The sequence below is a fragment of the Mercenaria mercenaria genome, chromosome 18 (genome assembly GCF_021730395.1).
Source record: "Mercenaria mercenaria strain notata chromosome 18, MADL_Memer_1, whole genome shotgun sequence".
NCBI classification, from domain to species: Eukaryota; Metazoa; Mollusca; class Bivalvia; order Venerida; family Veneridae; genus Mercenaria; species Mercenaria mercenaria.
In genome coordinates, this window is record NC_069378.1 from 19,924,579 (window position 1) to 19,940,399 (window position 15,821).

General features: G+C 36.3%; 1 protein-coding gene across 1 annotated transcript in view; it reads right to left on the minus strand.

Moving 5' to 3' along the window:
- The window catches only part of LOC123538309 (multidrug resistance-associated protein 1-like), a 65,954-nt gene that overhangs the window by 45,925 nt on the left and 4,208 nt on the right, over positions 1-15,821 (minus strand). Inside the window, exons 2-9 of the mRNA XM_053529691.1 lie at positions 15,545-15,727; positions 13,845-13,973; positions 13,177-13,305; positions 8,934-9,047; positions 6,932-6,993; positions 6,236-6,379; positions 4,486-4,743; positions 173-350 (exon numbers count right to left, since the gene is read on the minus strand). Coding sequence (XP_053385666.1) covers positions 173-350; positions 4,486-4,743; positions 6,236-6,379; positions 6,932-6,993; positions 8,934-9,047; positions 13,177-13,305; positions 13,845-13,973; positions 15,545-15,727 — 1,197 coding nt within the window. The remainder of the gene's footprint in view (positions 1-172; positions 351-4,485; positions 4,744-6,235; positions 6,380-6,931; positions 6,994-8,933; positions 9,048-13,176; positions 13,306-13,844; positions 13,974-15,544; positions 15,728-15,821) is intronic.

Sequence of the window (15,821 nt, forward strand, 5' to 3'; positions counted from 1 at the left end):
CCAGTTTGGTGAAGATCTGATGAGAAATGTCCAACTTAGAGTGCGGACAAGATTTGTGACAGACAGACAGACACACACACTGGAGTAAATCAATATGTCTCCCACACCATTGTGTAGTGAGATACATAATAACTACACAATGTTCCAGCTTTAGAAGGTAAACATAAAATACCTTTTTAAATACTGCAGATATCAGTGCAGATCTCATTCTAATTCCGATGGTCATAGTCTGATGCATTAAGAAATGGAAGGAGAATGATTGGACCGATATAACAGCAAAGAATGCCACGCTGTAAACATAACCTTTCCATACTGGTTTACTGCTGTCCACTGCAAAATCTATCAATAGCCTGCAAATAAATAGAAAATAGCATATTGCTCTATATATTTTTTGTTGGTTGGATATAACGTCACACCAACACAATTGTAGGTCATATGCCGACTTTCAGCTTTTGATGGTGAAGGAAGACCCCAGGTGCCCCTCCATGCATTATTTCACCAAGGGCGGGCACATGGGTGGAACCACCAACCTCCCATAAGCCAGCTGGATGGCTTTCCTCTGTAAATAATCATAATCAACTTTATTTTTACTAACATACCATAATGGTGCTGTCACTTCCTGTTACATAACAAAAGCTACTTGTCAACTGATGTATATTCCCTGAATATATCCTGGACAAAGGAAGTGCAACAGCATTCATTTAAATGACATGAAAGAACAAGGCTTAACAACAATCAAAAGGCACATATGTTTTTACAATATTAAATACATGGTAATAAACTTCTATTAAGTATTTACAAAGTTAAAAAAATGTAAAATCAAGTGCAACAAGAGTGCCAGAATGTCACAATATACGCCCGTCACAGCAAATTTCTTTACTCTAGCACCTGTATTTGCACATGTAATTTTAATTTTGTGGTTGTTTAGTAATCATTGTAATTCTTTTGTTTTTCTAAGTCCACAAAAAAACTCCTTACCAGGTAGAGATACCTTAAAATACACCTAAAATTAGAAAGTAACAACTATGTTGTACCACAGAAAAGTGGTCTTGGTTTTTCCCTACGGTCAATTATAAAAAAGTTACAATATAAGTTATTTATAGTCACAACTAAAAGAAGTTAATCTTAAAAAAAAAAAATTCAAAATTCAAAATTCAAAAAAAAAAAAAAAAAAAAAAAAATCCTTACCAGGTAGAGATTGGTCAAAATACACCTCAAAATTGAATGTAACATGCATGTTGTACTACAGAAAAGTGGTCTCGATTTTTCCCTACGTCTAGTAATGAAAAAGTTACAATATAAGCTATTTATAGTAACAACAAAAGGAAGTAATTCTAAAGAAGGTAACTGCGCATGACATTTCGTCTCATGATGGTGTATAATTGTGCCAAGTTACATCAAAATCCCTCCATGCATGAAGAAGAAATGCTTCGGACAGTCATTCTTGTATCTGACCTTTGGCCTCTAAGTGTGACCTTGACCTTAGACCTAGGGACCTGGTTCTTGTGCATGACACTCCGTCTTGTGGTGGTGAACATTTGTGCCAAGTTATATCAAAATCCCTCCATGCATGAAGAAGAAATGCTCCAGACAAAGTTTTCATTCTTGTATCCTTTGACCTCTAAGTGTGACCTTGACCTTAGACCTAGGGACCTGGTTCTTGCGCACGACACTCTGTCTCATGATGATGAACAATTGTGCCAACTTTCATCAAAATCCCTCTATGCATGAAGAAGAAATGCTCCAGACAAAGTTTTCATTCTTGTATCCTTTGACCTCTAAGTGTGACCTTGACCTTAGACCTAGGGACCTGGTTCTTGCGCAAGACACTCCGTCTCATGATGATAAACAATTCTGCCGACTTTCATCAAAATCCCTCTATGCATGAAGAAGATATGCTCTGGACAAAGTCATACTTGAATTTGACCTTTGACCTCTAAGTGTGACCTTGACCTTAGACCTAGGGACCTGGTTCTTGCGCATGACACTCCGTCTCATGATGGTGAACAACTGTGCCAAGTTTCATCAAAATCCCTCCATGCATGTAGAAGATATGCTCCGGACAAGGTCTGTGGACGCCACCCGCCCGCCAGGGGCGTTCCCATAATACGTCCCGTTTTTCAAACTAAGTAGTATTTTCTCAATTTTGATTTACAGGAGTGGGAAGGATGTGTTTATTTGAGAGGCAAGTTTATCCTGGGGTATATAGTAGTATATGTATATATTAAGAATATGAAAAAATGTAATTAAAATCATACTCCGTTTTTGCAAACGAGAGGAGATGCCTTTATTACAGCAGGGGAGTGGGGGCATTTGTACATAGGTATATGGCAGTCCATGTATGATAGCAATTAAATGAATGCAAACAGACAAGTTGAAAGAAAGGACCTTTCTTCGGGTAATTCAAAGGATAGTGTGCATTTCAGGGCCTCAGTCAGTTGTAGCCACTTTTTGAGAGAAACTGCCAAATTGAATCTGAACTGCTGAAATTTGGCCACATTTTAATAAAATTCTTGTAGTCACTTTCAAAAATATGTAGCCAGTTCTTTGAATTTGTAGCATTTGGCTACATTGGCGAATGGCAGAGGAGGCCCTGCATTTATAAGGTAGATATGTGTGAGGGATGGGGAGGATTTATACTGGGATGTATGACAATTTGATAAACAAAATATTTTATTGATTTTTGTAAGTCTTGACAATATATACTAGGGAATACGGTGGTCCTTATTATTGAATCAATTCTCTTACATTTCTTTTTGCATGATTTCCTGCCACAGAGTAAAAGAAACAAGGGTGCAGAATGTCACAATATACGCCCGTCACAGCAAATTTGTTTACACTAGCACCTGTATTTGCAAATGGAATTTTAATTTTCTAGTTGTTTACAATGTTGTTTTTTTTTAGAAATTATTGTAATTCTTTTATTTTTCTAAGTCCACAAAAAAAATCCTTACCAGGCAGAGATACCTTAAAATACACCCAAAATTTGAAAGTAACATCAATGTTGTACCACAGAAAAGTGGTCTTGGTTTTTCCCTACGGTCAATTATAAAAAAGTTACAATGTAAGTTATTTATAGTAACAACTAAGGGAAGTTAATCTTTAAAGAGAAAAAAAAAAAAAAAAATCGAAAAAAAAAAAAATTACAAGTCCACACAAAAATCCTTACCAGGTAGAGATAGCTCAAAATACACCTCAGAATTGGATGTAACATGCATGTTGTACTACAGAAAAGTGGTCTCGATTTTTCCCTACGACTTGTAATGAAAAAGTTACAATATAAGCTATTTATAGTAACAGCAAAGGGAAGTAATTCAAAAGAAGGGACCAGTGCATGACACTCCGTCTCATGATGGTGTACAATTGTGCCAAGTTACATCAAAATCCCTCCATGCATGAAGAAGAAATGCTCCGGACAAAGTCATTCTTGTATCTGACCTTTGACCTTTAAGTGTGACCTTGAACTTAGACCGAGGGACCTGGTTCTTGCGCATGACACTCCGTCTCATGCTTGTAAACATTTGTGCCAAGTTGTATCAAAATCCCTCAATGCATGAAGAAGAAATGCTCCGGACAAAGTTTTCATTCTTGTATCCTTTGACCTCTAAGTGTGACCTTGACCTTACCCCTAGGGACCTGGTTCTTGCGCATGACACTCCGTCTCATGATGGTGAACAATTTTGCCAAGCTACATCAAAGTCCTTTCATGCATGAAGAAGATATGCTCCGGACAAAGTTTTCATTCTTGTATCCTTTGACCTCTAAGTGTGACCTTGACCTTAGACCTAGGAACCTGGTTCTTGCGCATGACACTCCCTCTCATTATGGTGAACAACTGTGCCAAGCTACATCAAAATCATTCCATGCATGAAGAAGATATGCTCCGGACAAAGTCATTCTTGAATTTTTCATTCTTGTATCCTTTGACCTCTAAGTGTGACCTTGACCTTAGACCTAGGGACCTGGTTTTTGCGCATGACACTCCGTCTCATGATGATGAACAATTGTGCCAACTTTCATCAAAATCCCTCCATACATGAAGAAGATATGCTCCGGACAAAGTCATTCTTGAATTTGACCTTTGACCTCTAAGTGTGACCTTGACCTTAGACCTAGGGACCTGGTTCTTGCGCATGACACTCCGTCTCATGATGGTGAACAACTGTGCCAAGTTTCATCAAAATCCCTCCATGCATGTAGAAGATATGCTCCGGACAAGGTCTTTGGACGCCGCCCGCCCGCCCGCCCGCCCGCCCAACCGCCCATCCGCCCGCCAGGGGCGTTCCCATAATACGTCCCGTTTTTCAAACGGGCGTATAAAAATCTAGCTGTTGCATTATCAGTATACTATCTTCTCTGCAACTCAAACCCCGCCCACCCCTACCGTCCCCCCAAAAAACCCTGAAAGCAACATCAACATAGTATATTTATTTGAAGTAAAATTAAATTACAGTACCAGTATATCAAGACAGTAGATACACTTACTGTAAAAGGAATGGATTGACAAACACCAGTACATCATATATCAGTTTCCATATGTTGCTCACAAAAAGATCCCAGCCAAATGTCTTCAATAGCACTAGTGGAAGGGAGATTCTATTTTTAGCATCTTTGCCATGACCATGTGACTTATCCTGTGACTTGCTTGAATGAGGTGCAAGAAGGGGTGTTGATTCTGATATTTCACAGTCTTCCTGAATTGAATTTTCACCCAAATGAACATGTGCTTGCAAGCTTCTATTCCTGAAATGTAATTAGATATAGGGAGCAGAGCAATTAATTACCACAAAGAAACTGATTAAATTTTCTTTTCAAATGAGAAAACAAACAAACAAAACATATAAGAGAACAAGAAAAATGTCTACTGGAAATAGGCCCCTAAAAATATTTTAGGGTTGAAAATTTTCAATTTTTATGTTCTGCACAACCAGTATGGCCAGAGAAGGTTAAAGGCCTAGATTTTGGCAGTGGGCCAAGAGATTTCTGTCTTCACCAGCACAGTTGGGGGCTAATCACCATCACAGTATGGTTCCAATTAACAAGGGTCAATGTTTATTGGAGAGTCAGTCTACCTTACAAGTGGATCAATCAGTGAGAAGGGGAAACAAATTAATTTATCTTAAACTGATATATAATTGATAACTTTTAAAGTTATACTATTTTTTTTTTGGCATTTCTGTGTAAAGAAAAATATTTGTTGATCAAACACAATAATCAGATAATCAGAAACTTATTTTCACAATAATAAAATAATGATAAACTTACTTAAAGAAATATGCAAGTTTTTATTTTTTTTCAAAGTCTGTCTGGAGAATTGTGATATTTCAGAAAATTGTGACATTCACTCATCTAAAGCTTGCAGAATACTGTAAATAACATTTGTCTAAAAATTGAAAACAGTATGTGCATTTCAAAGTTACAAAGCAAAGCGTGAAAATGTCACTTTTGACAACATACTGAAAAAGAAAATTCAGTATAGATGGAACACAATAATTTTAAGTTCAAATAATGTTGATTACATGAATACAAAAAACCCAGTTTCCAATTAGAAAAAAATTGTTTGTCAGCACAAAAAACTCGTGAACTTTTCACTTGTGTTTTATTATCATTATTAATTTAAATATTATTACCTATCTTTAATCATCCTTTTTTATGTAATATAATAATAATAATAATAATAATTATTATTATTATTATTATTATCATTATTATAACATTAAAGTAATACTTATTATCATCTATATAATATTAATTATTATCATTTCACATTCACTGAAGAAAAATTGATTTCTTACTCCACTGCACACATCTTCATGGTCTAGTTGGGGTCCCTGCTGTGCTAATTGCCCTCTAATCAGTTACGGTTACATAATCGCTGATAAGCAGCAGATAAGATGGGAGTTGTATATTGGATTTGGGGGGGGGGGGGACACTTATATAGTAGTGAATCTAGGATATTTTCCGAGGTATAAAAGACACTTAAAATGGTTCAATTTTGACATTTAAGAAAAATAAAGAATGTGATTTTCTGTTCCTATGTTTTTCCTCTTTTTTGGATTTTTATTCTGTCGCGTTTAACTGAGAATGATATCAGTCAAAATCAAATGTACCCATTTCAGTTAAAAGTTAAAAAAGATTGTGAGCATTACAGTCATGTAATTTTTTATGTTGAGAAAACAGCAATTGAAGACTTTTCATATTTTCAGACATTTATGTGGTAGTAAGATTCTCATACCAAGCTAATTTTTGTTTTAACTTGACTTCTTGCTCTCTCCAGTGATATTCGAATTTATCCACAACTGTTCTAGACTGGTCCCGTGGATTTAATGCAAACATGTCATCTTCTGTCAGAGGTTTTCTATAACCAGTCACAACCAACCTGAAAAACAGGTAACTCTGTCCATTTCTTACCAAGGCCTAAAACGAAGTGTTTTGTTTACTGTAATATGACACTTACAAAATATCAAGTCCATTTTCTATGCAGCTAAATATTTCACACCATTTCACGTGTAATAACTCCAAACTAGAGTGCAAATGTGTGTGTGTGTGTTCGGGTTTAACGTCTTTTTCAACAGTTTTTCAGTCATACTGTACAAGATCAAAATAATCAAAACATATTACTTGTCCCCTTCTGATCTCCAGCAATCGATGTTTCATTGTTTGTCAAGTAGGGTAACTAACCAAGACGGACAATTCACCTCTGCATCCAGTGACGCTGTTCTCAAGAAGGACAACTAACCATGTATCCGGGAAGGTTTTTCTCGAGGAGGACAACAAAACTCTGTATGCAGTGAGCATTTTTTGTGATGACATCTCACCTTGTACCTGGTGAGTTTTTAAGAACAACTAACCTCTATCATCACATTATAATTATCTAGAGAATTACAACTCATCTTGCATCCAGTGCAGTTTTCTCTCGAAAACAACTCACCTCTGTATCCAGTGGTAAGTTATTCTTGAAAAGAATGAGGCTCGAGTTTCTGGACAAGGTCTCTGAAAAAAATATTTTTTACACAGAACATGACTTATTGCATTAACACAATAACATTCAACAAAACAATTTATATTTCACTTGTAATCAAAGTTAATGCTTTTTCACAACACTATCTACCCAATTAGTAACAGTCAGTTAGCCTTAAAGAAATCTCTTTGAAGAACTTATGTATATCTATGAGCAAATACTAAGGCCACACCAAATTGATTACCTGTTCGTCGGATTTCCCGCACCAATTTGACGGGAAATGAAAAAAAATATTTTTATTTTTTTTGACCGCCCGCACCTGGCGTATTTTTGCGCTGGGTCGAATTCAGTAAGAATGAAAAAAAAGGTGGAAATTCCGAAGTTTAAACGCACCTAGCTTATAATTTAGGCCAGCATATTTTAATTTTCTAGTTAACGGGAGTGCCGACCCTATTTTTTGACAAAACGAAATAAAAATAAAAGTCATTTCCAGTACTTTTATTTTCGTATTACCCGCCGACCGTCCATATTTGCTACTGTCAATACAAGTTAAAACTGTATGGTAGTGGTTTTTGTTTCATCAAAGTGAGCAGACGCATGAAAATGGCGGCCTGCATGAGAATGAAATTGTGTAAAATTAAATTAGGAAAAATATACTAGTTAACAGACAATAATCTTTGGAATAAGTTGGTAGTGATAACAAGTATTGTAAATGAATTGGAGCTGAGTAGAAATTACAGCAGCTAAAGCTCAACATTGGGAATAATCACGTCAAACTACGAAAAATGACGTTCACTAAGACTAACAACGCTGTCGAGATGTTGAAAATTCTGGCGTATCACATGTACGAGATTTGTTGTCTGTATATTATAATTGGACAATGATCAAATTCATGTGGGACTGCCAGAAAAATACCACAATTGATAAAAAGGAAAGAAATGGCGAAATGGAAGAGCAAAAGTGAGTATCAGCTTGTAAAAACATTTTTTTTTAAGTATTGAGGGTCTTTTCCTTTGAAGTATTGAAGGGCAGAGAAGAAAAAAATAAGTAATATCACAATTGTTAGTAATTTTGTTCAAAACAAACTGCATTTTCAATGTATAATGATTGATGTTCCCTGCAAATACAAACACGCGATAAAAAATTCAAACTAGTCCAAATAATTTGACGCTCACATTAATAGTTGTTTTATATTTCTGTCGGGCAACCTAATGGATTGGAGATATTGCGCATATAAAAAGCTTATCTCAGTATTCCGAGGATCAAGTCAAATTAGTTTGACTAAAGTTCTAACCAGGTACCCTAACTAAAAAGATAATTACCAAACATGAAACTCCTGGCAATATTCTCATGTCCACTTAAGTATACTAATAAAGAAGACCCATTGAAAGTATGTATGGGACAAACATTCAGACACTAATTGCCACATGTGCCTTTTACACTGAGGAACACAATGACATATCCAGTAATAAATGTATTTTCGGACTCCTAACTTTCTACGTCCAAGTCCCGTCTCAGTGAAGAGTCTTTTCTCCAAAACGGGTGTTTGAACATCAGCCAAAAAGGTTATTTTGTACACATTTTTGCTGAACCAAAATTAAGATTACTTTGGCTTTTCATACAAAGTAGGTGGAAATACACTTTACTTGGTGTTAAACATGACACAAGCAATTATTTACTCTTTTTTTTATTTCATCGCTCTTCGCTCGCATCAATAAATGATGATCTGACAAAAAAATATTTTAATTTTTTTTCGCTCGCTCGCCCCAAATATTTTTGAAAAATATCCGAAGAATAAGACATCAATTTGGTGTGGCCTAATTTATCTTTTTCTCTTGCTCTCTCCGAGTACCTACCAATTTATCTTGTTCTCTGCATTTTTCTAAATTGTTAGGCCCCAACCCCATTCCAAAATCAGTGAGAAAAAAACACTACATATTCTTTTGTACAAATGAGTTAAATTAGAACAAACCTTCCCCTCAGGTGTTGGCAGTGTTTCAGCTATACAACTCAATACCAACTGGATTAGACTTAGAAAATAGTACACATTGAAGAGCACAAAATCTAGTGGCTCCTCATGATAACCCTGCAAGAAAAGAAATAGACATTGTCTGCAAAGTATTTGCTCTAGTCTACTGTCAAATGGCTGATTTTTTGTTTCAGTTTTCTTTCATGACTGCACTGTTAGCAGCCTAATTTTTTTTGTTAACAAGGGGCCCAAATGGGCCTAAGTAGCTCATCTGAAGAGAACCGTAACCATCTGACTTTGCTTCTAACTAGGTTTGGTGAAAATCCTTTAAGATGTTCATTAAAAAAAAGTTACTTAAAGGATTTTTCTACATTTTGCTGTCATGCACCAAAAAATGCATAACCAACAGAAGAAATCCTCAATAAAGGTATTTCTAATTTTAGCTCTAGTGCACACCCCCACCCCCCTCCTCTTCTATAAAATTGGGAGAGGACCTTATAATGAGGCTACAGATCGAGTTTGATGAAGATCAATCGAACAGTTCATGAAAACAAGTCTTTTAAAGGTATTTCTATTTCTAACTCTAGTGGTGCCAAAAAGGGGCTTAGTGCCCTTATGACCAAAACAGACCAAATTTGATGAAGAACCATCTAGTGGTTCATTGGTAAAAGTCTTTTAAAGGTTTTTTCTAATTTTAGCTCTAGCGGCCCTTTAAAGGGGCCAAGTGCCCCAATTTGAACAAATTAGGGAGAAGACCATATAATGATGCTACAGACCAAGTTTAATGAAGATCCATCAAGCGGTTCATGAGAAGAAGTTCTTTAAAGGTTTTTCTATTTTTAGCTCTGGTGGCCCCTAAAAGGCACCAAGGTGAACCATTTGAACTCCCTACCAGGATGCTGTTGACCAAGTTTGGTGTAATTCTGACCAGTAGTTTTTGAGGAGAAGATGTTTAAGTAAAAATGCTGACGCAGGACCATCCACCTATACTAATAGCTCACCCTTAACAAAGTTCAGGTGAGCTAAAAAATTGCAAAATAAGTGTCCACATTTCTACATTATTCACAGATGATTTAAACTCACCAGTCATTCTGCTCTGTCTGAAAGTATCAGTGAAAATTAAAGCAACACAAATATTTGTTGATCTGCTGTCTTCCATGTACTACTAGACTGTGTGTTCCAGGCTTACGCATTGCTAGTGGCAATTTAAAATTATATGGACAATTTTTTACTGACATTATTTTTCTCTGCTTAGTACAAATTTGACTGTATCTAACATTTTTATCTTTTCAGAACCTTTAGTTACACATGCAGAAAATTGGAAAAGCAAACTACATTCTTGTAGCTTATACAGTCAAATTTGTATTAAGCAGTCAGTCAAGAAAGTGACACTGTCTGGCTGTTTACAGCAGGTAGCTGATTATCATAGGTAGAAACAAAGAAGTATAAAATACACAGAATGGCAACAGGAGATAATCTCGTGTAAGCTCGTGTCAGTGCGTTTTCTTAATGAAGCGTTTGCTGACTTGATCACTCGTGATCAAATAAACAGACGCTTATTAAAGTATTACACTAGCAATATGGCCGGCACGTAATAAACCGAATCGGGTCCAATTTTCAAACAACAACTGTTGATTTCTCAGACTTCCAATCATAAATTCATCCCTTCCCCATGTAGAAAATACTAATAACATTAAAAAGACACCATTATCATTATAAACAAGGCAGTCTGAAAGACAGCTAAATCCCCGCCACTGCTGGATAGTGAAAGGGTAAACCTTTGACCTTTAGCTGTGACCTTGACCTTGAACTGATATGGCTGACTCATGAATTTTGCACAACATCTTGATGAGGTGATCATTTGACCCAAGTTTCATGAAAATCCTTCAAGGGGTTTCGGAGATAAAGAGCTCAAACCTTTGACCTTGAGTTGTGACCTTGACCTTGAGTTGAAATAGCTGACTCATGAGTTCTTGATGAGGTGATCATTTGACCCAAGTTTCATGAAAATCCTTCAAGGGGTTTAGGAGATACAGAGTGGACACAAAATGGAAGGCTCAAACATTTGACCCTTAGTTGTGACCTTGACCTTGAGCCAGCATGGCTGACTCCTAAGTTCTGCACATCGTTTTGATGAGGTGATCATATGACCCAAATTTTATAAAATTCTTTCAAGGAGTTTAGGAGATATAGAGCAGACACAAAATGGAAGGCTCAAACCTTTCACCCTAAGTTGTGACCTTGACCTTGAGCTGGCATGGCTGACTCAAGAGTTCTGCACATCGCCTTGATGAGATGATCGTTTGACCCAAGTTTGATGAAAATCCATCAAGGAGATATAGAGCGGACACAAATGGAAGGCTCAAACCTTTCACCCTAAGTTGTGACCTTGACCTTGATCCGGCATGGCTGACGCATGAGTTCTGTACATCGTCTTGATGAGGTGATCATTTGACCCAAGTTTTATAAAATTCCTTCAAGGGGTTTAGGAGATACAGAGATGACACAAAATGGAAGGCTCAAACCTTTGACTTTGAGTTGTGACCTTGACCTTGAGCCGACAAGGCTGACTCATGGGTTCTGCACATCGTCTTGATGAGGTGATCATTTGACCCAAGTTTCATGAAAATCCTTCAAGGGGTTTAAGAGATATGGAGCGGACACGAAAGTGTTACGGACAGACGGAAGGACGGACGGAGACCATTCCCATACCCCCCCACCATTTGTGGCGGGGGATTAACAAACGATATGATAGAAAGTTTATCTCGACACAATTTTTTATCCTTCTGCTGTCTGTTTCATACACCAGTAAAACGAGATCTCATTCAGTTCCCATGTGATGTTGGCGAGATTTGCTCTGTATGCCTTTCAAGTTGCTGATCTATTTATTTTTATAGCTCTTTGGTAGAAATAAGAAACTTATAACATGTCCATTCAGGAAGTAAACTGCCTGGCTGCTTAAGGCAAGTAGCTGCTTAATATAGATGGCTGGAAAGGCAGACTCAACTGTATAGAAGCTGCCATAAGAACAATATAGCCTTTGTAACTTGGGTTTCATAAACTACTGAAGTAGAAAGTGGAAGCTGCAAAGTTGATGGAGGTCTTGGGGTCCTCTCTTTAGAACTTAATTTGCTACAGAAGTAGACAGGGCTTCAGAGCACTGCAGCAGGGGGAAATCCCTGCCACCCAGCCCTTGTATTAACAACATTTCTGAACAGCAAACTCTTCAAGGCCAGGTATTTTCTTTCTGATTTCATGAACTTCTTCATAAACTAACCTCTCCCAAGCGAAAATGTCTCGCCCAATGTTCACAAAACATTTTCAGTCTTAGCCGTGTTTGATCATAAGACCTTTTTTCCCCTAAACTACATGTTCAAAATTGTATGTTACATTAATGCCTATTTTCAAGTGAAGAATTAATGGTCAATTTCAATTGGAATTTAATCTTGGAGTTCTGATAACATTTGCTTTCAAAATTTAAATCTCAAACTCAAAGTGAGAATGAAAATGTTTCGGGAACAATTGGGGCCTGTACACAGGGTTCTCACTAGCAATTTCAAGTTGCAGTCCTGGGACTTCCAAAGCTGAAAAAGTTGCAGTCCCAACTAGACTGATGGACAGACTTAAACGTTTCGTCAAAACGCTGACCTCTATTGTACTTTAAAATTAAGTATAGACGGACAACAGACATTTAGTAATCACAATTCTTCACCCAAACTTTGTTAAGGTGAGATAAAAAGGTAAAGACTGAATAGGTGAAAAATATAACACTTTTATTTTAATACTTATTAACAGCATAGTATCACTGTAACCAAGTCACAAACATTTACATTCTTCTATTGAACATTTCACAAAATTTTAATACTTATTAACAGCATAGTATCACTGTAACCAAGTTACATTCTTCTATTGAACATTTCACAAATTTTTGTTCCACTTGCAAAAGTGTCAAAGTCTTTAACAGAGGGACCTTCCAGTCTGATTCTCATTAATGTCATACAAATGTAATACTTTATTTTAATACTTATCAGGAGCATTGGTATGAAATATAAAAATTCACAATATGATCATTTTTGCATATATACACAACATATTGTAATATAGAAACATAATGCTTCATCAATGAGGAGAAAAGTGTGTCAGTTGTACAGGCTGTACAACTGACACACTTTTCTCCTCATTGATGTTTGCTTTAGAGAAGTAGCACTGTATAATACTTATTTCTTACTAATTATGTGATAATTACCTTTTCAATGATTTTACGGTAGAATGGAATGATATAGGTGATATTTGCCAGAACCCAGTACATAAACAGTACACCAGAAGTTATAAATCCCTTCCTTCTCTCTATCTCTATATAGCATGCTACCAAAATCTGTAAAAACAAATGAAAACAGTTTGTTATATTGCTTTAGGGCTTAATGCATTTTAAGTATATAAAAAAAGTACCTTTCTTTGTTTTGTTGAGTTTTAACTTTTTGCTTTTGATGGTAAGGAAGATCAAGGTTCCCCTTCAGTATTATATCAGGCATGGGCAGGCACCCATCACGTACCTTCCAAAAGCCAGATGGATGGCTTCCTCGCATGAAAAAAATTCTACATGCCAAGCTTTCGATCATACAGGCATAAGGTCTAATTTGACCATTAAGCTCCATGTGTGACCTTGAATTTATTGATTGGAGATGTGTTTGCTTTACATCTTATTATAATGGTGATGTATTACTTATAGATATTTGAAAATCCTATTCTAGAGTTTTAGATATAAGTCTCTGGGAAGCAATATCATACAGACGGACAAACAACCAATAAACAGGCAAACATACATGCCTGTCTGATATATTCCCCATATACTTTGTACTTGTATCTTGAGGTATATAAATACAAAACTACCGGTATTCCACTATATAAACTTACAATAGTCAATGCCTCTATCAAAGGACCAATGAAGTAAGCTTGGAAATATGTTTCATTTTTTCTGTTCAACTCAGCGGCACCATAGGACAATTCTATAACTATAATTATAAGCTGCAACGTGGCTATACACTGAAACATAGAATACAATATAACGTATTATATGGGTATACTAGTATATGTAAAATTACAAATAGAAATCTGAAATCTAAAGGAGCATATCTTCATTTCTTTAGAAACCTAGTAAGTATACGTTATATAATGAGAAAAGTGTGTAAAAGTAAAATTAATGCATTCTATGCAGTATTTATTAATAAAACCCTTGTGTAGTTTCTAAAACATGTATAAAAGGTATGTATCACTGTGCCAAATTAGCTACAAAGTAAACAAGACAGCTATATCCCTTGCCGCTGTTATGGATAGTGATAGGGTTGATGTTATTGCGTGGAAGCATTGAATTTGTTAAGTACATTTTATAGTCCATGTATAACGACATCAATGAATTTGTTCCACACAATATGCAGTTACATTAAAATCCTTCGAGGGGTTTAGGAGATACAGAGTGGACACAAAATGGAAGGCTCAAACCTTTGACCTTGAGATGACATGGCTGACTCATAAGTTCTGCATATCCTCTTGATGAGGTGATCATTTGACCCAAGTTTCATGAAAATCCTTCAAGGGGTTTAGGAGATACAGAGCAAACACAAAATGGAAGGCTCAAACCTTTGACCTTGTTTTGTGACCTTGACCTTGAGCTGACATGGCTGACTCATAAATTCTGCACATCCTCTTGATGAGGTGAACATTTGACCCAAGTTTCATGAAAATCCTTCAAGGAGTTTAGGAGATACAGAGCGGACACAAAATGGAAGGCTCAAACATTTTACCTTAAGTTGTAACCTTGACCTTGAGCCAACATGGCTGGCATGGGTTCTGCACATCGCCCTGATGAGGTGATCATTTGACCCAAGTTTCATGAAAATCCTTCAAGGGGTTTAAGTTATATGGAGCGGACACAATTGTTACAGACGGACAGACGAAGACCCCATTCCAATAATCCCACACCACTCATGGCGGGGGATTAAAAATGCAGTAAAATAGCAGTAATTTAGCTTTACTTTAACAAACTCATAAAAATGTCAACTTCAATTATGCTGATTTGTGACATTTTGTAGAAGGATATACTTCTTGTTGTAAAACTTTTGTCTCTTACAATGCAAACAAGATAATCTACTAGTGCAAATATACAGTTATAAATAAAGTGTAATAGCATAACTAGACATCAAAGACTCAACAACAGAAAATCATTCAAAGGTATCATAGTCTGGGCTAAAACAGGTCATTCAATATATCTGGTGTTCATGAATTCTGCATCAGTACTGACTTGTTCTCCACAAGTAACTGACAACTTTCACACATGACTCACTGGTGCACGACGAACAACTTCAGACACATTACCTTCTGTGAAATCGTCATGATTGCTCAATTCACAGTTATGTGCTTTACCTACTTAGTCAAATATTTTTTACTAGAAGCATGTCCCAGGATCTTATCTAAATATCTGATATTTTTTAACTAGTCACATTCACGGAAGTGATTTTTATCAAACTGAAATATATGAACTTAAGTGGGCACCTATAAAATATGCAAACATATTTAAATGTAATATATTTAGGGGAAAATAATTTTAAAGACCTTACCAATTTTGAATGGTTCTTCCAGGAGCTTGTCAAGGCGTTGGTTTTCTGAGACAATAGATATAGTAGGTAGAACGGCAAGGTCAGCCACAACCACCCACTGGGGATCCATATCAACACACTGTTCTGGAAACATTCTGTGAACCCTGGGTAACTTCTATCATCTCCCCATGTCAAACTTGTGTTCTGAAATAATAAGAGCCCTTAATTTCAAACCCTGAGCATTTGAGTTAACACACAGACAATTTTCATTGTAAACACAAGCACTTAGACTCCCTAA